At 36.1% G+C, this 25256-nt stretch overlaps 1 protein-coding gene across 5 annotated transcripts in view; it reads right to left on the bottom strand.

The window, feature by feature from the left end:
* FCHO2 (FCH and mu domain containing endocytic adaptor 2) overlaps positions 1–25256 on the bottom strand; it is a 104237-nt gene that overhangs the window by 50713 nt on the left and 28268 nt on the right. For all 5 annotated transcript variants that reach the window (XM_064439076.1, XM_064439075.1, XM_064439073.1 and 2 more), the window contains exons 6-8: positions 22225–22329; positions 16199–16297; positions 14999–15095 (exon numbers count right to left, since the gene is read on the bottom strand). In XM_064439076.1, the coding sequence (XP_064295146.1) occupies positions 14999–15095; positions 16199–16297; positions 22225–22329 (301 nt within the window). The remainder of the gene's footprint in view (positions 1–14998; positions 15096–16198; positions 16298–22224; positions 22330–25256) is intronic.

Here is a 25256-nt window from a genome sequence, read left to right on the forward strand (position 1 = left end):
AAAGAATTCCATGTTGTGCCTTACGAGCAGTATTTTTAAACCAAAATAACATTACAGAAATAGACATTTTCTGTGGTGAACCAATTTAGAAGACAGGATAGCTGTGATGGGCTTTTGGTAGCCCACATAACAGCTGGAGTCTCCTGTGGGCCATCATCTTTGTGCCTAAAGAGGTAATAGTACTGTAGCCCAGCCAGAAGTGTGCACTGTCACCACATCATCTCTTGCTAGAACCAGCCGCAGTCTCCCAGCCAGCCAGAAGGTCTTAAGCACACGTATTGCTATAGAGCACAGCATCAATAAGGAATTTGGATGCTTTCTTAAGAAGTTCCCCTGCACCATCTACTGTAATTACATTTATGGAAACAAAAGAGCATCTGCACTATCACTGCAAAAATCCCTCAAAAAGCTTTCTCCTCCAAACCACCGTAACATCTATCTTTCTGATTCCTGATCCCTTAATCGTTAGATGGTATAGTCGCAAAACTCCCAGTGGGTTGGCGTTAATGAAGATCGCCAGACAGGCGTGATAGATAGATGCAAGTCAAAACATGCAAACTCATGTGCTGGTATCACAATAACTTTCGTAACAGGTACACAAAGTTTTTAAGGTAGCTGCACTACCTCTTCTCTATGAGGCAGAAAAGTTTTCTTAACAGACTTGTACCCAATGACTGAAGTATACACAAAGGCTTAACATCAATACAGATTTCAGCTCAAATCCAGACAATAAGAATGGCCAAGATTTCTGAAGGAACTACACAGATTCACTCTCTGTTGCAACATCCAAAGAAAGAAAAACAGTTGTTTCACACTTAAATACTGCTGATGCTGGGGATTGAAGTCATTCCCTGAAGCAGTCTCTAGAATCCCTGCTGCATGATAGCCCCAAGCACTGAAAAGGAACATCTAGATTTTGCCACACTGCAATAATGGCAACAACAATAGCGGTAACAATGGTATTCTGCAGTACTACAGTCAAAGCGCTGAGATTTCCTTTGTTCTTTTTCTCATAACAAGACATGAAACAATGTGAGTTGACAAGGAGGCGTATTCTCAAGCATTCATTTGAGGACAAAATAAAAGCAAATACTAGAACTAAAGCAGCAATGTAAAAATAAGAACTATATTTTAAGACACTTAGAGCAAGTAAAAAGTTATGGCTGAGATCTAGTCCAACCCTTGCAAAAGTTTCTGTATTAATGTTCTGTGGGGTTAAGCATGGATAGTTTTGGATCAAGGTAGTTTCTTTACAGTCTAGTCTGCCTGTTGTTACATTGATCCATAGAACGGTAACTATGGCTTAAGCAACTCAAATACCCGTACATAGGCTTGAAAGTATTTGTTACTGTACACACACAGAAGAAAATACAGTGCATAAATGAAGGTTAGCTTTTATAACAGAAGGCGATATGGGTATCTACTGGGATTTCAGTCACTTGCGGATACATACCTAGCTATTAGGATGCTAATGAGATTTTAGTATTCTACAAAGACAGCAGGTGTCAAAAATCAGAAAGCTCTTCTAATTGTATGTAAACATTCCCACCAAGCATCATCCTGAAGCATTTTCCAAGGCAAGCTGCTGCAGCTCACAGCATTTTATCAGCCAGGACAGATATTGACATGAAGAAATGGCAAATGGATGGTGGTTTTACAGACACAGGGAAGCAGACAGCTGCTATTTGACAAGAGATTGAAACAAATACATCAGGACTGGGTCAGTTCTTAGGCTCTTGGATATGAAGAAACTTTAGTTTACTAGAACAGTAAAGGCAAAAGGTAATTTGAATAAAAAGACATCGATGAATCTAATAACTTACAGTAAGAGTCACTTGCATAAATTAAGCACTAGGGAGTCTGCAGCTCGGGATGTATTTCCTAGACTGCTGAGAAAATACGGGTACTGTTTTTCTTGTTACAAGAGGCATGTTATGTGGGCGTTCATGGCACTAAGAGGCAAAGTGGATGGCTAGCAATAAGGAGATCCTGATCTTATTCAAAGATGAATGAAGAAAATGTAACTGCACTGTAACTTATACTACAGCATCCAGTACTTATGTAGCCCACATCTATGGGAACAGTATTTTCCGAGTATACACAAGACAACTACAGAAAAGAGTCTATAAATAACAACCTTACACCTGCCACTTAATTTATCTACAAAGTGACATTAATTATCTTGAAGACAGTCAAGTTTGTTGTCAACTGCCTTGAAAAGAATCACAAAACCTATCTCCAGAAAACCCTACAGATAGGTTTTCTAACCTATCTGTATATCTCTTACACAAAACCTCTGTGAGGGAGATCTTGGGAGAATGTTTTGCTAAGGTCAAAGCAACAAAATAATTTGCACTTTCCTCAATAGAGCAGGGGGGGAATGTTAGTAATTACTGTTTGGATTCTTAAACAAACAAAGCAAATACAAAAGCCAACTGCTATTACTAGGAGGGAAAGCATAATATTATGTCATACTCTGAAAAGGAGTCCCCAGCAAATATATCAATGAACTGGAAAATCCGGTGGAGCCAAAAAGGTAAACAAATCAAGAAGACAACAAATCAACTAAAAAACTCTTTACATTTCCAAGCATCTGCTATTGGAAACTGTGTTCTTTCTAGTTTAAGGGAGGTATGCATGACAGGAAGAAACATCCCACCCAAGCATATATTTTTATGAACTACATTTCATTTTTAATAACTGGAAACATTCAGACACTCAAAAAACAATCAGCCCTTCCCCCCATCCTTAGGAATCAGTTTACACACACGCATGCACACACGTAAACATTAACATATCTGTTTCAAGCAAAAGCTTTAAAAAAAACTCTGAAAATCTGTACTTGTAGTTACAAATATGATAACAAACCATATTCTTGTCTTCGATAAAAACAAAACTTCGTCTCTTTGAATGTAAATCATGCATGAAAGGAGGACAATTTTTTTTAAACTGCATATGCTTCACATGCTGCTTCAAATGGCAAAGCTTTGCGTGCCTGGCTCAGTGCCAGTTGACAGCTCAGCTGGATATCAATGCACATTCTGACCCCCCTTGCAGCGTGTCACTTCTGAATTGTTCCTGCAGTAGAAAGTTTATTCAACCTCTCTCTCAAATTCAGTGGACCGACCATCATTCTGCTATTTAATCAGAGCAAAACAAGTTATTTTTCTGACAGCACTAAAGCCAAACAGCAATTCCTAATGAACGGCTTGATACAAGTGGAATTTCGACTGTTTTAGCCTCAATTAATTCTGCTGTCAAAACAAATGACTGCTTTTAGTGTTTAGATGTTAAGCTGCATCACAAAGGTCAATTTTGTAGGTACACAAACATATAAGCAGTCTTTTTCTTGCTATCATCTGATCCTGTGACAAGTTTATAAAAAAAATTCAGGCTTTCATCTTTAGAAGCTAGGAAGCCAAAATATTTTTTCAACAGTACTTTTTCTAACACTAACTTCTCATTTTTATTGCCTGTCCAAAAAAGATAAGTAATTTTATGAAGAGATAAGGAGAATTTTATTTTTCCCCAGAAAAATTACTTCTTATTCTATATATATAAAAAAAAAGAAGAAATAAAACCAAATTCAAGTATAGCTTATTTGTAGGAATGCAGACTAGATACCTTTGAGGTAAATAACATACCTGTGATACATTTATCAGGCTAGTACCAGACTGTTGCAAGCAAATGTTAGTTTGTGGATTCGGTCAGCTCTGCTTTGCCAGAAAGAGGATAAAGGACAGAAAATACAACTTGCCTGTTAACAGGCCAATCCTAGGGAAAATATTGAAATAATACTGGTAAAACTGTGTCCTTTAATCTAATTCTACAAATACACAGTCCCACCACAATAATCACTGAATTTCTGACTACTCTTTGTTACATCCTCAGGACTATATATCAGCCTGGGTGATATATAGCCTCTAGAGATGCTTAAGACTTGATCAAATCCTCCTCTTTTTAAAATTCATGTTGAAAAAATAAAAGTATAGCATGGTGATAGTACTCTTTGAAAAAAGAAGAGAGAGACGTGATAGTGGGAGCATAAATAACTACAATTATTAGTAGCAACACACACAGCACTTCCAAGGAAAGTCTTTTTTTTAGATGAAGAAATTCACATACAAGGAGAGCATCTACTAAACAAGCAATCAATTCTAACCCTGATTCTGTTACTAGGCTTCCAGTCCTCCACGCAGTTCAGTGGATCAAAGGAAACATTATTCATCTCACACTTTTCGCTTTTCTGGTACTATGAGTACAAGCTCCATGAATACAGCAAGTGCACTGCTGTCAAGGGGCTGTACTTCCATGTGGCTTTCAGAGCAAAACGCAAGCAGAAAAGGATCATAATCCGAGTAGCTTAAAAATACTTATTTTCAATTACGATGTTTGTCAGCAGCAAGGAGAGGTATTTTTATTTTCTCTAAAATATGAAGGTGGCAAGCATCTTCAGTTACAAAGAAAGTACTTCTTTATTGCTCAGATAACACAAGAATTTTCAACAACAGACATTAAACACATACCTAAGGCAATGTTTCAAGACAGAGATCCAACTAGCTTGCAACACCTGAATACAAAGACAAACACTGGAAGTTTCAGCTGCAATTTATGAAAGCAGGAGGTCTGTGAGCAGCAAAATTAATGTCAGCTAAAAGACCAATCTGCAGGATGCTACATTCCCCAGGTCCCATCCTGCACACCATTCCGAGCCCCATTTCTCATCCTTTTCTATTCTTCTGCTTTATACTTCAACTTCACCCCATATTTCCTTTCTGGCTGCATAAACAACAGGATGTGAGTTGTGGCTGGTTTTGAACTATCCACAGGCTAAGTGGCTGGCCAACATACACACATACATACAAACACACACACAGCTGTCTGCTGGTCCTCCAAATGAGTAACTTACATCATTACAACTGCCTTTCCTTAATCTAGCATGACTAGCTTGGGTTGTCCTTCTCTGCTCAACTCCTCAGTTTTATAAAGTCTTTGAAATGTCTACTTTTCTGTCAAATCGGGTTGAAAATAGCAAAGTCTTGTGAATGCTATATGGGTATTTGGGGGGAAATACTAAGAAGCAGCAGAACTGCATAAGCCTGGTCTACATATACGTATCTGTAACAAATGGCTCTGCCTGACTGCATGGTACATGATTCACCTGCTGAAGGCAGACCATGCAACTATGCAGTGATGAAAGAAATGCACAGACACATTCAAGTAGTTTTCTTCTTAAAGAAGAGTCGGCTAAGATTTTGGAACACTAGACATTGTAAATAGGTTAAATTATAGCCCTCATCTTTAAAGACTGCTTCAAAGAATCATGTCTTCGTAACAGTCACATGCTGTCCTTGTAAACCAAGAGGGGTATGATTTCTTAGTGAGGTTCTGAACTTAAACCCATGAAACCACCAGAGGTTAAGACATGTAATAGGACCCATTTCCTAAAAAGAAAAAAAAAGAGGATAATACATTTTCTAGTATCCAGAATTTTTCAGACAGAAAAATCTTTTTTCAGTTAGACAAAATCCTCTCTATGGGAATGCTTTTCTGCTTTGTAGTGTTTTAAAAGTGCTTTCCTCTTTACTTGTACAGAAGATTCATTTTGTGGAGAACAGAAGAAAAGTATACATGCTAAACCACCTCTCTACCCCAATACTACAATGGGAAATATTAATTAGCATACAACATTTTCCACACATGCACCATCAATAAGCAAAGAAAGTCAATGTGAAATTCTTCCTGGTGTGCTTTTTCTGTAGCTTATGGCGAGTATGAGACAGTTCTTTGGGGGGGGGGGGAAGTTGAAACCACAGGTATAATGCTGAGAGACTTGTTATTAAGAATTACCACAAAATCTCCCTTCCCCATATTTATGCCCAAAGAGCTACTTGGAGCCCAAGACAGAATTGGCTTGACCTTGAAATATGACTTCGCATTTAAAGACACAAAATATGCATACTATTATCCAATGTTAGCCATAAGAGTATCCAAGTCAGTGGTTGCAAAGAGGACAAATGCATGTCACAAGACCCCAATTTTCTACTCCTGTCTGTTCTTCCTGAAACAGGATATAAAAAATGATACACAGCCACAAAATCCTCTGCAGCTGTGACAGTAAAACAGAGAGGGACTCTGTGAAACTAAATTCCCATGGCTTAGGAAAAGGTTTAATGATAGTAACAGCATTTCTTATACTGTTTGTCTAGATATCCCCTCTTCCCCAAAAAGACCAACCAAAGAAAACTCTTCAAAACAAATACATTTCAACATTAAATAAAGAATTTAAATTACAAACACTATTAATAAAAGATAGGAAGTTGAAATGTTATTGCTGTGGTTAAATGTGGGCTGAGGTCTGTGCAGCTAGCTTGATTAGCTACTGCTTAAACTTCTTCCTTTTCCTACCCTCATACTATTTAGGCAACAGGTCAAGGGTACCCCACTGTACCTTACATTGCCAAACTGCAGGCAAATCAATATCCATCATTTAAAATGGAATTGCAGACACAGAAGGCCACGCAGGTGATCTATAACAATTAAGACAACAATAAAAAGATTAAGATGACAAAGCAGAAAAGATCCTGCACTTCCTGACAACCACCATGACAGAGAAGGTCAAACACAAGTCAAGTGAGAATTCATTTTCAAATGCCAGAATAAATATTTGTGTTCAAGAAAGAGTATGACATACAGACCTAGTTGACCAGACAGCCAATTCAATGCAGAAGTTGGCCAATGGTAGTTTGTCCTGGTATAATGTACTATCAAGTTGCAGGTTTATTGTCAATGAAATTATGAGTTAATTAGAAGTGGGGCCCTGTGCAACACAGCATTAGTGATCACTAATACTAGACAGACTACTATATGCACAGTTTAGGATTTATTTCAATTTTGTTAGAAAGGTAAACTGTTAAACAGGTGGTTTTGAGTCTAAGTCCAACTTCAGCTTCCTCTGTCTGCTTCTCTAGTGTAAAAACCACATTTTTCCTCAACAAGCTTGTGTTACAACGTTCAAGCTCTTGCTCTTCTCTAACATTGCAGTCTACAGAGAATGAACTACATGTATAGATATTTATAAATAGGTTTCCAAACCTTTCCAGATTTCAGAAAGTTTCACTTCTTGTAAGCTTTATCTTCTGACAGAAAAAAAAAACCAAACCCAGAGAAAAGAACACACTTCTTCCTTCTAATTTTGCTAAGAAGGCTTCCTGTGAAAACTTCATGTTTGAAAAGTCCATTTAGCTAATGGCCTAGTTAATTCCATCCAAATAATGTTTCCTATCTTAAAAGAAAAATAAATAATAATATATATTTTTCCTCCAATAACTAAAATAAAACCCCCAAACTTTTCCCTCAATATTAATTCCATATAAAGTTATGTTACTTTATGTAATTGAAGTACAGGTCTTATTTACTTCATTAGCATAAAACATATCTCAGTATGTTATTTCTATTCTCAGGTGTTCAAAAGTCTCTTCAGTAATTCTTTTTGTTGTGATAGTAGCATCTATCCTGCATAATACTGCATATTCTAATGACTATCACCTAATTAATACCCTTTTCCTACTTAAGTTACTGAAATGGACATTGCTTTGCTCCCACAAGCCAGAAAAATTATTTGTCTCAGGCTGGAACTGTTTTTGTTTGTAGCAAGAAAATTCAAGATGACCCAGCAGTACATCATCTTACTGAGTGTCCAAGACTCAAAACCCAGCTTTTGCCATGTTGTATCTACAGATGTTGCCTAAGGTACTTTCATCAGTGCTCCTAGTCCTCCACTTTTAAGAGACTTTTTGAACAAAACCTGTACAGTTATAACTCTCCAGACCATTAAAAATAAATAAATCACTATCTAAAACAAGTTTGCAACTTAGGCATACATAGTTATTAGAAAGTTACGCTGGCAAATAAGACTTCCAGAAGTCAACATCAGCTTTCACAGGTTTGCTGTTTATGAAGGGACCCAACTTTTGCAGGCAAAATAAACAGATATCTAGGGCAGGAATTAAGACACATTTGTTGATACAGCTCTTGAGCTTGCAGATCCTCGCCAAAAACAGAGCTCTACAGGACAGGACCCATAAATACTTCTTTACTTGCCTCAAGCCCATCTTCTCATAAATATCCTTAGAGATAGCCACACTTAATTTATTCCATTAACTTCTGAAATATAACAATGGTCTGCCTTCCTTTTACAAAGAATAGTTTTCTGAATTCCTTGAATACTATCAGTGTCGATAGACTAAACTCAATTCTACACAAAAGGGGGACTGAGGAATAAGTGTGGGCACAGGCTTTGAGAAGCTCTGACACTTCAGGCTATTTATTCTCCTAATCACATGTGTTGGCAGCATTAAAATATTCATGATATTTACAGAAAACCAAGAAAATAATTTATAAGAACATAAAATAAATACTTGCTTTGTTACACTTCCTTTTGGAAAAGAAGCTCAAAGATGTCATGCAGAGCTGTTCAAAAATTAGTATTAACCATTTTCAGTGTTTATTTCTATCTACTTTGTTGCTGTTTAGTGTCCTAGAAAAGCATTTTTATAAATGATATAAACTATTATGTTATCAAAAAAACATGGAAAAAAATAAATGGCACACCCAGTATTGTTTCAAGTCTCTCAAAGCAGAGTTCATTATTCAAGCACATAAAAAGGTAGTTGCTGTAATCAAAGCAATCTTTAATACTCCATGGCCCTTGTTTTGCCGCTAGTGTCTGAGAAAGGACTAACTTGTTTCTAAAATTTCTTACAATTCTATAATTGTAATTAACATAAGTAATAAGAGTTATTCTTAACCCTTTTCCTACTTAATTTCTTCTACATTCTAATTCATCCTGTTCATCTTGTATATTTTTCCATTAGATAGAAAACATAGCTTAACACAACACACCAACTAAATATTAATATTAACATGGAGTGACCAAAACCGTGCTTTTGCACTATTTGTGCTAGCTTCCCAGTTGTGCTGCAGGTCACTTTAAAGCTCTTGTATTCACTTTGGAAAGGACACATAAGGAGTATGCTCCATAGGCATTTAGGACTAAAATGCCCACATAAGCAATTAGAAAAGACCTGATAGCACATCATAAATTCACACCAAACTTTGCACTACCCCCCCTCCCCCTGCCCCAACAGCCAGCCACATAAAACATTATTCTAATGAAATGATCAGTTGAGTTCACTGAATCAGAAATCAGATGAATTAAAGCCTAGGTAAAATTTGTTTTTTAAATGTTTACTGAATTAAAGCTTTAACGCTTTATGATTCTCGTAACAGGAAATGCTGGCAGCATTAATGAACTTGTAAGGAATCCATATTAAATTGCTTTGCTTACCGTCCAAATAGTAAACTTTATGGCTTATCCACAGCCTATGAAAAGTCCACGTTGCTTTCAGTGACTTCAAAATACAAAATGTGCTAGCTCTCCAGAAACAGAGCCCCTAAATGTGTTCCCTCAGAATAGACAAGGATCACCAGCACATTGATAAGGACGCCAGGATATTTTCTTCTGATATGCGCTACATTGTGAGGCAGTGGATATCTTGACATTACAGCTGTCCTAAGTCACTAATAAATTTCTCAACCCTAAACTCTTTATTAGCCTTCCCAGAAAGAATTTCAAACCAATGAAAAAAAAAATCCTAAATCAACATCTCCATTTGACAACCATGATCTTAAACCTTCCCACGACTGGAGTTACTAGGAGCCTTGAGACAATTTTTTCCACATGAGCAAATAAAGCAAAACAGGTTTCAGCAGCTCCAAAAAAGCAACAGACCAATAATTTTCTTAACCAGCGTTACTGATCAATTACAGACCAAACTGCAAAGTTCTAGATTTGGTGGAGGGAAGAAGTGGAGTAGGAATTTTACATCCATCCTGTTCTTACTCTTACAATCTGTGGAAGCACCGTTTGATTAAAAGGACTTAAAAGGACTTATTATTGCTAATACGTAAAAGGACAAGAGGAGAAGAAAGTAAAATGTTTTACATGTGCAAAGCCAGTGACGGCTGATCAACAGCAATTGTGGATAATAAACATTGTAAAGTACTTTTATCATCATTTAATCAAAACAACTGATGCATTGCAGGCACTAATTTTACAATGTTTTAAAAAAAGCAAGCTTCTTCTAGCCCCTCCATGAAGTTCAAATTTATTGGATGAATAATTGAGACAAGAAGCAATTTTATGGGCTTGTGTTTTCCAAAGCTGAAATTCTAGATGCTTTTACTGGTACACTTCGAAGACAACTTGGATGTGACTATTCCTCTTTGCCAGGCCTTCTCTACCTACTTGTATGTTGCAGTTGCAAATCATGTTCTGGCTTATTCAGATGGTGAAAGATGGATCAAGCTAGCAGAAAACCAATAACTTTTTTTATTATAGTTAAAAGATGACCAAGCACACCTCTCACACTGAATAACGGCACAGCATATGTAATAATTGACATCTGTAGAACACAGTTTTATTGGAGGGCTAAGGAGTGAGCAAGGATTTTGTCTTTCCATTTTTGTCTGTGTTACAATAACAATTTTGATCTCCTCTTTATTAAAGTTTTAAGAAAAAAATGCAAAAATAAGAGGAACAACTTAATAAATTACCAACAGCCACTAACAACACCACCAGAAAAAAATTAATGAAAACAAATAATTTAGGTTTGGCATTTTTTCCTGGTTTTTTTTGGACAATGCAGCACAGCTGAGCCTTCTCATTTGGCCTTCAAGGTACTTTCTGGATAAACTATGTAGTGGGCAAAAACTAATACAGGGACAAACACGAAGAATTAGTTCCTCACATATAAGAAGAGGGCAGAGTAATTCAGTAGCTAAAAAGTAAAAACCATTCATGACCATCTACAGCTATACAGGCATTCACTAATCTCTTCAAACACATTTGATATTATCCTGCCAATTTCAGACAGAAGATCTAGGAAGAACATGACCTTGTACTTTCTAGCAGTTCCTTTTTCATGCGGCATCAACTTTTCATACTGGAACAAAAAATTTTTAGTAGATTATTACAACATTAAGTAAATAAAGCTGGACAATCTCCATTACTCATTTAACATAGACTTTGGGTGGAATAAAAGCAGGTATTTTCTGCCATGCAATAAATGAATTTTCCAAGGAACACAGAGCAACAGCCTATCACAAACAAAAAATTGATTCAGCAGAAGTGGCCAGCAAGTTTTTATGAACAGTGCAGGACCACGTAAGTGATAAAAGCATCTTCTAACTGATGGTATCAAAACTTCTATTAGATCTAACAGCAGGAACATATCATAGAATCATAGAATGGTTTGGCTTGGAAGGGAACTTTAAAGGTCATCTAGTCCAACCCCCCTGCCAAGGGCAGGGACATCTTCAACTAGATCAGGTTGCTCAGAGCCCCATCCAGCCTGACCTTGAATGTTTCCAGGGATGGGGCATCTACCACCTCTCTGGGCAGCCGGTGCCAGTGTTTCACCACCCTTATTATAAAAAATTTCTTCCTTATATCCAGTATAAATCTACTCTCTTTTACTTTAAAACCATTGCCTCTTGTTCTGTCACTACAGACACTTGTAAGAAGTCTGTCTCTCTTTCCTACAATCCCCCTTTAAGTACTGAAAGGCGACAATAAGGTCCCCCAGAGCCTTCTCTTCTCAAGGCTGAACAACTCCAACTCTCTCAGCTTGTCTTCATAGGAGAGGGGCTCCAGCCCTCGGATCATTTTTGTGGCCCTCCTCTGGACCCGCTCCAACAGTTCCATGTCCTTGCTGTGCTGAGGGCTCCAGAGCTGGACGCAGCACTGCAGGTGGGCTCTCACCAGAGCACAGTGGCAGGATCACCTCCCTCGACCTGCTGGCTACACTTCTTTTGATGCGGTCCAGGATATGGTTGGCTTTCGGGGCTGTAAGCTCACATTGTCGGCTCATGTCCAGGTTTTCATCCACCAATACCCCCAAGTGCTTCTCCGCAGAGCTGCTCTCAATACATTCATCCCCCAGACTGTACTGATATCAATGGTTGCCCTTACGCAGGTGCAGGACCCTGCACTTGGCCTTGTTGAACCTCATGAGGTTCTCACAGGCCCACCTGTCCAGCTTGTCCAGGTATCTCTAAATGTTAGCAACAGTTCAGAGAACACACTAAATCCTGACCTGAAGCCTTATGCTTGTTTCAGGTCCTGTCAGCTCTCTTTCTGTTTTCAATACTTTACAGGAAAGTGGTTTGTTTTTTTTTTTTTCAAGTTAAAAATATTTGCAACTGGATGTATGTGGCTTTTTTAATATACTGAACAGATGTAAGAAAATTAATACAACTTCTTCAAATACTGTATTACTAAAAATTGTAAACTAAACTAAAATAAAAAAAAAAGGAAGGAAATTCAAGTAAGAAGTAGGTGATAAAGCTCACTAGGTAAGTTATTTAGGTAGCAGTTAAAAAGGAGCCATTGTAAAGCAGTCCACAAATGAAGTTTTAAAAACTTCAAAGTATTACTGCTTGAAAGAGGTGTTATTTGTACTATAAAAGCACTGCTGAACTTCAGAAGCCCCTGTATATTATGACTTCAGGTGACAGATATTAGCCACTAGAGGGAGCCAATATAATCTGGTATAAAGGACGTCACTGTACAAAGAGAAATTTCAGATACGCAGATGAGAGTTTAAGAAAATTTCCTATACCTAGAAAACTTTACTGTGAATTGTTTACAGTCCATGCAGTAGAACACCCCTCCTCAGTACTTCGTTTTACATTCATTTTTATTTTTAAAGATATAAACAAAAGCAAGTGAATTTTGCTATGAAGAACTGTAACTATAGCTAGACTATATGGAAATAAACTGAAATGCTTTGTTATGTACTACCTTTTAAGTTCACTTTGTTCCAAAATTCAGTATTTCAGAAAGCGGCCCACCATCTAACTATACTAGCCCACAAATAATATGGAAGGGAGAATGCCTACATATTCCTGGGGGATTTTAAAGGATTTTCTTCAAACAGATTTAGGACTGGAATCTTAAGCAACAGTGACAGCCAAAAGACTTTTTTCTACATCTGTGTTCTGCGCCAAGTCAGTATTATTTTTACACTGAATATTTAGATTATCTGAGGAGCCATCTCCTTCTCCAGCCCAATTAATAAATATATCACACACAGAAAGACTTCAAGCATTTGCTCCATAAATTAAAATACCTTTCTATTAAGAACAGTTGTCAAATGCAGAAAAGTTTTTTTTATTAATGAAAAAGTAGTCCTTACCACACTGGATGTTTCCATTTCATTCCTAGAAGGCTGATACCTCACATCGCCTTCCAAATCTTTGTAATTGTCAAAGCTATTTGATTCTAAGTTGATAAAATTAATATAATAGATGTAGTAACCATAATTAACATAACTAGCAGCCTGTGTTTCTAGTCTGTCTTTGACACTTCGCAAAGTCTTATGAATTTGTATTCTTTTACTTCTGAATTTGCCTGGGCTTTCCCTTTGCATCATGGCTGCTTTACAAAGTTAATATCAGTACAAGGTGCATACATTTCCACACTAAACACACTATCTTTCCTTAGAACACTTTGTTATTAAGAGTTGAAGAAATGAAATTTGCTATGGCAAAAGCTTTTATTTAGCCCCAGAGAATACAAATGGGATTTGAAGAGCTCTGTAAAGCAGCAAGTAAGTACAGATTGTGTCTAAGTTCTCCCACTAAATTTAAGAGTGAAGTGTTACTTTTCTTACAACTACTATGTTGTCTAACAAAAAACCACACTAATAACATAGGTGACTTGAAGTGCAGAGTGTTTTAGGGTACATTATAGCAAGGGTCTTTGTAACCCAGGGGGTCAGAATCCTAAATGCAAGGTGGAGAACCCTAGCCATGACATCTTGGCAATAGCCAAAGAGGTCCAAACACTCAATTTTCATGTGTATTTGTCCTGATTTCAGACCAACGGAACTTGAGCCCCTGAAGTTCATATGACTTCTTTCTTAATCTTCACTGAAAAATTGCAAAATACATGGAAACATTTGAAAATTTTTCCATATATAATCTTACCTCAGCCCACTTGGATATCAGTAAATCACAGAAAAAATATGAAACAATGTAAAAAACACCTCGCAGAGGCATTGTATGATACTGAGAAACGATATTTAACAACTGAATACGAATTCTCAAGATCTACTCTGTCATGTTATCCTTGCTCTAAAAAAAACCAACCCTTTGTGCTTCTGTACTAGAAGACAGAGATGCTAGTCAGGACTCCCAATGCTGAAGAAAACAGAAAACAGTAGAATTCAGAATTCAGTAGAATTGCTGCATTCAAACACCTAGCGACTCTGTATTCATGCCCAAATACTGAAGTGAACTCTTGACTTTTCCTGTAACACTAGATACACAGTACTGTGAGATCGTCTTTTTATGCCAGTCCAGGGAAGTCTCATACACCACACCCAACACGGAGTACACGCAGAAAGTACTACTCACCTTGCTGCTTAGAAAAGAACAATCTACATTCAATCTATTAAAATGCATAATTTTGTAAGCTAACCAAAGAAACTGATGCAACTGTTCCAACAGTTTGATGAGCATCTGTTCTGAATATATCCATAAATGTACACTAAATAAAGTTTTGAAATAGAATGTATGCAGAAACACATAGTAGGCAACACAGTTCACGTAAGTAACTTCAGTCTGTTGTCAAATTTCACTGACGTACCAAAGAAAAGTAGTTTAAAAGCTTCCTTGAAGGTCTACATAGAGGGACTTAGAGCTACAAATTGCCATGTTTTATGAACACAAACACTACATGTACATAATAAATCGTGTGTTAATTATTTTCCATGAATTACTTAACACCAAAGCTAATGAATACTGAGAATTTGAAATTGTAAGTACATTAAAAATATAACACATTAACAAACAGGGGTTTGACCTTTTTATTAGGAGTAGAAATCTACAGTTTTAAAATTAACATTTCCTACTTCTGTTTTTAAACTCTTACCAGGTCTTTCTTTGCCAGTTCCTTTTGACTCAGCAAATTTCTCTATTAAACTCTCAACTGTAGTGTTTGCCATGTTATTAATAAACTCTTCATGCACCTTAAAAAAAAACCACATCACACAAAGGAATTTAAAAACTAGTAATTGAAAGAATGTAATTATCTTTAAAAAGTTGTTTTCTCTAGTTAAGGTTAAAAAAATATTGCCCTCTAAAATATATTACAGGGCTTCCAGAAATCAACAGGCATTTTATCAAGGAAATCCTTTCTTTGCTTTAGTAGTAGCAAGTGTGTGTACAATACAGATACAAATTAGGAATGAAAGAATACAGCTGGGTGACAGGTCTAGGATTTACTTCCATTTCTTCCATTTAAACAACTTGTGTATACACAATTTTCTGAATTTGTCAGCAACACATCCCACTACAATGTCAGGAAGACAAGCAGTCTCTGAAGCCAGCGCCAGTTAAGGGTGTGAACTGTTACTACTATATTATCACAGCTCCCACCTGCTTGAGTAAAAGCATTACTGTTGTAATGTTGTGGTCTGACAAAGGAAAAACCACGTCATTAATAAGTTTTCCCAACAAGGCAGTATGTATATGCTTTAGAAATAAACAGCACGATCCTTGTGATCTTCATTCATTAGCACAAAACCTCAAAACCGAGGAAAATAGCAACTCCAATTAAGTGTATGCAAATAAAACTACAATTCATAACATCTAAAAATTAAGGACTACTTAAGGATTATTAAACCAACTTACATCTGAAGAAAAGATACTATAAATGTTTCTGTTACCAAAGATCTTTTGCTCATAAAACCCAACATATACCAAAAATTTGGAAACTTTTCTAGAGTGATATGATTTCAGGTTTTAGTCAAAGAACACAACCAATACCCCGATTATGTGCAAAAATGAGTGCTAATTTAATATCTCAGGAACAGAAATTTGAAGTACGCTAAAAATCCTTCAGTCAAAATATTTTGTTTTCTGTTAAGACAAAAATTTATTCAGGCTTATGCTGTAAAATGTGATACTGAACTTATAAATGCAACAAGAAGTTATAAAAATTTGAGCTTATGTTGAATTTACCATAATTTGAAAGATGTTATCTTGTAATTGAACAGAGTAATATATGTTCCATTTAACAGTTAAGAAAAATATGTAGCATAATCCAAACAAATGGTAACATAAAAATTACCTCTCCTATCTGTAAATGAATTTCTTTCATTGTATTTGACAATGATTCGATAATCTCTTTCATACGAAGAAGGTGCATTTCTTCAATGTCTTGAAATTTCTGTAAACCAATGCAAGCAATTAATATAATGGAAATATTTCTTGAAATATTAAACCTTAAATTTTAATAATTAAATGCATTAAATGGAAAAAAACCCAATTTTTTCTTCAGATCTTGATCATGGTAATTACAATGTTTAAGAAATGAAGGTGCAGAATTCACAGAGTTATGAAATAATGTACTTTAAACTATAATATCTCCTTTTAGAACTATTATAAATTTTGTTTTTTACTTACTCTTGAAACTTTCATCTATCTGGATTTTTCAACAAATCTGACCTATTTCTACCAAAAGAGAACAGGGTTTTAAAAAAAAATTATTTTCTCTATTACTGAAGAGTCTTGTGTTTTCATCTAAACCCAGAAATTTTACTTCTGGATCTGTTTTGCACTTCATTCTTAGCACCCTGTCCTCCTGCTCACAACATACACATGCCTTCTCTTTTTCTAGTTAGATCTACTTCCTTTGCTTCTTTAAATATGATTCATTTGTTTGATCTTTTAACTCACCGTATACAGTCTTTGCAGTTTGTTCCATTTTACCCAGACTTCCAGCTGACAGCCTTTTTAAAATAATTTCCCATGTTTTCAATGGCCCCTTCCTAGTCAAAGATCAGAACTAAAAATGTCCTCATCCTCCCCAACAGTCAACCACTATCCTCTTGAAATGTTTGTTTACTCCTGCTCTCTCCTGATTCTCTTCCTATTTCTGTAACTGCCCTTTCAAGTGTGTCCAAACTTTGGAGCACCACTTAATCCTCTCTCCAATTTGTACAGTGTTCCCTGAAGACCACATCTCCGCATTTCACACCTCCTGCTACGCTGATTCACAAACACAACTCCATACAAACAAGTCAAATATAACTAAGTCCTGAATCCTCATTCTTTCTTTTGCCATACTTACATACCTCTCTAGCCATCAGTCAAGCAGGTTAAAATTATTTCTTTTTCCCTCCAGCAGCCTTTGTCTTAATTACAGATGATATGGTCATCCTGTGTAGCCTAATCTGTGATGTTACTTCTTTTACTGGTTGCCTTATTACATAAACGATATTATTTTGCTTTCAAAACTATCTGTTTTGAAAGCATCTCTATAATATTTGCCCTCAGTTACTATCAGGGTGTCAACACATGTACACAATGTGCCCTTCCATTGTGTGCCTGTTTCCACTATGTAATTTTAACCTAAACACAAAGTCAACTTTTGAGATTATGCCAATGATGTTTCCTTCATGTTTGAGCTCCCCATAAAACTTACAAAACAGAGGGACCAGTCTCCTTTAAACTCTTCTCTGCAATGCATATTAAGACAGCTGGCCACTCAGAGTTGTTTTGTTTTGTTGGGTTTTTTTGTCTCTATCTTAGTGAAAAGCATGCCCCCTCAACTTTTTCCTTATTTCTTGTTTATCGTTTTATACTTAAGATTTAAAGTCTTTGAAGTAGAGCCATCTTAGCCTTGTACAGTACATAATACAAAGAGGTTCTGATCAAAGAATAAAGCTAGGTACCATAATACAATCACATTGTTCATATAACAGATATAATCATTAACTAAATTGTTCACGTTCACTTTTGACAGATCAGTCCATTTTAGAAATATGTACTGGAATGAATCTGTAATGTTAATGACCCAACAAATGCAAGCCCCTTAAAATACAAATGAAAAATAATAATTGACAAGATCTTTACCTGTCCAACTCAGTATGCACAGCTTAAGTAAGCACTACTCCATTTTATAAACCTGTAAATTCCCCTGGAAGTTTCACAATGGTTTTTAAAAATGTATTTTTACTCATTCTTGGAATTTATTTGCAGGCTGCTCAACAGCAAAATCAGCCAAACTCTACTCAGTTCTAGATAAGACAGATGACTTTTAAAGAATTATTTAGCACTTTCAGCTATTTGATTGTTTCCAGCTGACTGTACTACATGATCTAAAAAAAGAAAAAAGCTTCTAGCAAGGTGGAAAATCTGGCAAATAAGACATCATGTTTCCTAAGCAACTGCATAGCAATTGCAGAATACAACTACAGCTTTACTCAGAAAAATCTTTCAACATGCAAAATTCCTGCTAAATCTGATTTCTAAACAGCGAACTATATTTTCCTACTTCTTTCCTACTTCTTTAAAATAAAACCTTCCATGTTTATCACAGGTAAAACCATAACTTGCAATTCAAGTACAGAGAGAGCGTGTTTCAAAATTCAACCTCTCAAAAATCACCTGTCACAAGTGACTTCACTTTGATAACTGCAGGTAAGCTAGAAGACAAAAAGGAAAAATATGTAAAATTATGCAACAAGATTGGCAGAGTCTAACTAAGAAAAAAGGACAGCTAAGTGAGGATATTACTATATGATTACCTAGAATAACACCACAGCAATTCAAGATGTTTGTCCTCAGAAAAATAGTATGTGAACTGTGTAAGACATTTAAGCTAAGCCAACTGATCTTGCACTAAACCAGCTGAGAATGCTCACACTCCTCATTGATTTTGGTTTCAGAATATGTATATTTCAAGTGAAATGTACTGTAAGATAATCTAGGGTGTGCTTCATATAGAAGAGGGCTTGCACATATTCATGGGAGTTATTTTTCCTATTGCATCATCTTTAAAGTAGTCCTCCTGCAACCAAACTGTAGATGCAGCTACACCATTATACTTAAAACAAATTCCACAGATAGGACTTACACTGGCAGAATGGCAATTTTCATTTCCAGTGTGGACATGTGTGGAAAGTTTCCAGGTCTCCATTATCATGTTAAGTGAAAATTTAAATTTTAAGTAAAAAAGTTGTTGCAGTTAAGCAACTAGGGACATTTAGACCAGTGTGGTTTGTAGTGAGAGGTAACTTCATACCATTTTTGTATTGGGAAAAAACACAAACCAAACCAAAAAGACCCTAACTGTCTGCCCCATGCCCCCCTGTCTTCTTCCCCTCCCCACCCCCACCGCCCCCCCACCCCCCCCCCAAAACCCCAAACCAAACAATAAAAAAACCCACAGAACCACCAAAAAGTCACAAAAAAGCAAATCAGCCCAAAAGCATGGTCAGGTTTTCCCAGCTGTAACATCTAATATAGTAAAAAGATTTTTCTTCTCTCTCTACATCTCAGTCTGGTTTAAATATATAATACCTACCTAATAACACAAAGCTGAACAAGAGCACCTTCATATTCTCTCTAGATACAAAAGAAGCTGCCACTTTTCTCACTCTTTTGTTGTAGCAGATTGTTCAAATGGATTTTTTTTTTTTTACATAATGAAAGGTCCAGCTAGTTTGCTTGCTGAAAGCCCCTATGGTTTCCTTACTAATTAACTGACAGTAAAATAAATTTAAAGTACTCTTCATGTTTATCTTCTGTCAGTTCTAAACAAGAACTCGTTTTCATTACTCACAGCTTTCTTGCTCACTGGAGACAAGTTTACAGTGCAATTTAGCAAGGCCAGCTTATTAAAGTCATATTTGTTAAACTTTTTATCGTTTCAGAGAGCAGTAAGTCAACTGCTATAAATACAGTCTCTTTCTTGTAAGGTAAGGAACAGACAGCAGACAGCTTTTGTGAGACTAAATAAAGGTTTAGAGTAGCCTGACTGAACCTGCTCTGCAGTGGATCAGAAGCATTCACAGGATCTATTTCAGCAGGGGTTCAGTAACTTCCAGGGCAGGGTAAATAACGAACAGGGTAGAAACTTCTTGACCCAGAAGAGCCACACTTGTATATGACCTGAGACAAATAATGGAACAGTTCTGTGTTTTTTTCTGGTATTACTTGATTTCTTTGTAGCAAAAGGTGGGGTTTACAGCAAAAGTCAGGCTGAATTACAATTTATACAAACCACACAATGATGGAGTTACTGGAACACTTACTGAGCAAATACAATAGTTACATTAAAGGAACACTACAAAAAGTTACCATTTCAGGTAGCAGTAGTATGTATTCATGTGTCCGTTTGATTCCACCTATTCTTATTTCTGGAAGGTCTCCACAAAGAATGTTACACTTCAATGATTCTATTTTTGCTACTATATTATACTTGTTTCCAATAATTGTTTTAAGATAGAAATTAGTTAAGTTTTAAAAGGCTGCCTAGTCCTAAAACTCTCAAGTGACTGCAATCACACATACCAATTCCAATCCTAATTCCAGTCAAACTGCCTAGGGATAACTGATATTAAAATATTTTAAGTTACAGCGAGAGATACACAATGCTAAGGCAACAGATGTAAATGTGTAAGGTGGACACATGTGCAAGTGAGTCCAGGCCAGTGTCACATGTTAAACCAGCTTAAGCATTGCCTTTGTGCCAGTAAAAATGCTCGTGGGATCTCCTAATAAACCAGACCGCAAGACTCTTCTGAGTTAAAGCCAACCTTCCTTCATACATTAGTTTTATCTGGATTAGTTATAAAAGGTAGTTACACAAATACTTGACAAAGGAAGAAAACTGCTGCTTTTGACAGCAATACTAACTTAAAACATATTGAAAACACAGCTTCACACAGAGATGAGAGAGAAATACAACAGGCCTTATGGCCTAGACCACAGTACTCATGACTTTCCTTGTTGAACTTTTATTTTTAATAAAGCCTTTTTATACCACTAACTGCAATCACCACTGTTTTATACTCCACAATAAAAAAAGCATTTAGAAGCCATAGATTTTTTTAAAAGGGGAGAAAAATAATGACATAATCTAATTCAACTCAAACTAAAAAGAAAAGCATAAGGCGCACAGATCTTTCAACCAGAACTGAGTCAGGATACTGCATAAAAAGTTGCCTTCTGCAAACTCTTCAAGGAAAGGTTGTCAAGACTCCTAATGTAACAGTTATGTTAAAGGAGAATTTTGGAGTAGCATGCCTGAGTGCTTTGTTACAAATGCCTGGACGAGGGGGTGGGAGGGAAGAGTCCTGGTATGTGATATATGTGGTATCCTTTCTCTAACAGCTGTGTTGAATATCTATTCAGAGATGAACTAGATCAAATTTAATGAAGTTCTCAAAGTAGGAAAGCAGTTTACAGTTTAGGACAGAGCAACTTTTTACATGTGAGCCTACACAATCCCCATGCTGTGAAATTTTGATTTCCAAGGAGTTAAGGAATACCCTAACACTTTCCCACTTATGCATTAGAAACACAAGTATGAGTGATTCCCTCCAGTAATTCCACCTATGCCTAAAAACTAATCTTTGGAATGAATGAAAAGAGCAAAGAATTTTCAACCAGAAAGAACATTCCTATCTTGTAAAAGTTTTACTAAACCAAGAAACATATACAAATAAATATGCCAACTACTACTACTAAACAGCAGAAATGATGAAGTTTGCTTTTTGAAATCTGGGGCGGTATTGAAATGTTACAATCAGCAGCATTTGCAATCATACAGAGAACCCGATATCCTCTGGAATACACATTAAAAGTCTGTTAAAAAACACCCCAGAAACTTGAAAACATGTAAGGGCTTTTCATAACCTCAGGTAAACCCTGGGAAGGCACTTCAGCAAGCTGTAACTAAAGTGTTTTCCCAGAATGATAATGAAAAAACCATGATGAATCCCAGTATTAAAACTCCTATGAGTGAGTTCTGGGTGTCCAGAAATTCACAGGATTTCCCACATGGTCACAATGCATCTACAATACTTCCAGAAGTTATTTTTGTTTTCTTCCTAAAAATTTCTTCAGAAAGTCTTTCTAGAGTACTAGTGTTCAATTGTGCCATTCAAGGACAGTACCATCACAGCATACATGGTCAGTGTTTGCCCTTCAAACATATTAGCTCTGACATTATTGTTCATAGAATGATCTCCTTTGGAAACTTATATCTTGAACATTTTTTCAAAAGCTTTGATTTCAGATGTCTTCAGAGATGAAATAGCACTTATTAATCTATTATAAAGGTAACTCATTTAATATAACACTTACCTGTGCAGTTTCTGTCATTTTCTGTTCAAAATCAGTTTTAAATGCAGCATATTTCTCCACATATAGTTTATAGGTATCTGTAGCTTTCTTTGATTTAACTGCTGCCTGTAGATCAGTACAAAAAAAAATTGTTAAATATCACATGTACAATCTGATCCAAGGTTTTTAAAGCTATATTAAAAGAAAGTCTAGGATGATCTAAAATAATACTCAGGGGCATATCAAAACAGTGAAGTGTCATAACAAAATTTCACCACCAGACAACTCAGATTCAAGCCATTAGAAATTTCTATTTAAAGCTATACATAAATGACAAAAAAGGTTACAATACAATTGCCTCATTTAAATCCCTTCCCTTTATCAGCAATGACTAGTTTATAACATACTTATTTTGAAATCAAATTTGTATTGCTGAAGTTAACTAACTAGCTCTTGTCAAATATTCAGATCTGCAACAGGGGAACAGGAAGAAAGCAGGGCTGCAATACAGAGCAAACAGTTTGTGCAATTCTGAAAGAGTCAATGGTAAAAAACCCAAGAAGGGACAGTTCTCTGTTAGAAATGAAGGAAGAAATTAAAAAAGTACAGGTATTAACACCAATGGAAATTTAAAATTAAAAGATATTTGAAAGTGAAGTTAATGCAGAACATACTGATGGCCAGATTTATGCAGCTCAGTGTTGTTTATAATAGTCCTGTTTGGCTTTATAATTTATTGATTTTTTAAATTTGTTGTTAATAAACCAAAATAATCTTTCTAAGAGTTTAATATTCTTAAAAGACAAAACAAAATACAGGAGAATCTAAATATTGAATGGAGAACAAAACTGAATTAAGTGATTGTCAGTGGTAGAGGAAGTAATTTTCAAAGTTTACAGCAATACACACGAGATGGTGTTTTTCAAACCTTTTATATTCTTGCTATTTCCAAGTTAAAAGCCAATAAAAATAAAAATTGACCATCACCTTGTTTTCTAACTTATTTGTGCAAAATGTCTACTCTATCTCATTGAAGTTTCCCATCAGTTGTAACTCAAACTTATTCCTGGGTTGTTAATTACATCAGTAGACAGCTGTGTATTTATTATTTATTCTACTTATTAATAGCTCTCCCCCCCCTTTCAAATTAATCTGTCCCACAGTAAAACCAGAAACTATTTCTCACTTGCAATGACTTGTAAAGCTGACCACTATCTATAGCTTTCAAACAAATTAATACAAATATGCCCTTTGGAAAGAGAGACATATTCTGCAATTTCCAAGAGGAAAATAACTGATAATCATGGTAACAGCATAGCATTAGCACTTGCTCACCTGGGGACTCAACCAGGACATCAAACAATGAGAAGCCAAAGCTACAGTTCCATGTTTCCAGTTACAGAGAAAGCTTAAACAGATCTTAGTCACTTAAAAGCCTGAAAATACTTCACTGTATGAAGAATATGGCTCCTTCAGGCATTAAAAGGAGAGCATGACAGGTTGTATCAAACACATCAGTTACTGGTCCTGAATTTTACTTCATGATTCTCACTCCTGCACATTCACACAGGGGAGTGACGAATGAAAAATCAGTCCTATCTTATTTCCCAAAATGCCAATTACTAAGCTGGAAGTACAAGGTGGTCTATGAACACTTGGTTTTAAAAATAATTAAGACTGCTTTGCAATGAGATTATTTCAAACTTAACCATTGAAAAGGAAGGAAATGTCAAGGTAAAAGACTGCAAAAAAAGGCTTTTTTCATGAAGCATTAGATAATTGAACCCCATACGCATGGGATTTTGACAAAACCAAAACATTCTGTCTCTTGTAATCATGATTAATGATAAGCAGAATCTGAGTGTTATGCGCTGAAGAGCATCTACAAAAACCAACTGCTCAGCAGGACAGACAAAATGACAAAACACATGAACATTGTATAATAAACTAGTAATCTCTTCTGAAAACAGGACGTGTCTATTCTCAGGTGCAGCAATTGCTAGAACTTTACTGAGCAGATTTACAGTAAGTGAAAGAATAAGGATCAGTCAATAATGTTTTGTCAAGTCACTATAAATAGAGAAGTTCACATGTCAGAGAACAACAGGAAATTATTACACAAGCTAACACTAACTTCCAGCTGCAATGCAAATTGCAAGGTCTCAGGCACCTCCTCAGGTTCTTCAGTAAAGTATTTCTCCACATACTTGGTTTTGTGACAAGCTCTTAGCATATTGATGCAGATCCCCTGCTTTCTGATAATACAGTTATTCTGTGACTTCTATAGAAAACATTTCTCCCATTGTGCTAAAAAGTAATAAACCTACTCTCTGCCAAAGCAAAAATAATGGAGTACAATCTTTGTCACCATGTTTCTGAAATTACAGGTATAAATTTGAATAAAGACATGACTGTAGAAACATGATGGTCACAGTTACCTGCTCCCACTGGAAATATTTTTTAAGTACTTGCTGAGCATTCAGCCATGGCTCAGTTCTTCACACAGAAGTATGTTAAGGAAGACGCACAAAACATTAAAAAATGGCCTTCATCCTATAGTGCTTCCTCTTTCTCCCTTCTCATGTAGACAGACTGAACATTTATTTGTTTCCAACTGAACAAGGTCAATGTTACACCTTAAAAACAAGCCTTCCATCAAGTCAATTTTCCTATTAAAAAGTTTTAATCTGTTTATAAGAACTCAGAAAAATTCTTGTACAGACTGGCAGGAAAACATCTGCCAGCCCACATATTTCTGAATCACGTCTAGAATTCAACATTGATTACCCCTTGAGACAGAAGCTAGGAAAAAAAGCGCTATGTTTTATCTTTGATATAAACCATCAGAATATGGTCAACAGGATCACTCTTGTCATCAGTGAAAAGACAATGACCAACTCTGCTCCATCAAGATGGCAGTAAAAAGCCACTAAGACCATTCTAGCTAGAAGAGAGTCCTACACAGATCAGGTAATTGAAATGGAAATAGGCAGAAGCATCAAGATTTAAAAAGAGAAGGCATAGTTTCCCTGTCTCTTACATGACCTCTTTCC

The sequence above is a fragment of the Phalacrocorax carbo genome, chromosome Z (assembly GCF_963921805.1).
Source record: "Phalacrocorax carbo chromosome Z, bPhaCar2.1, whole genome shotgun sequence".
NCBI classification, from domain to species: domain Eukaryota; kingdom Metazoa; phylum Chordata; class Aves; order Suliformes; family Phalacrocoracidae; genus Phalacrocorax; species Phalacrocorax carbo.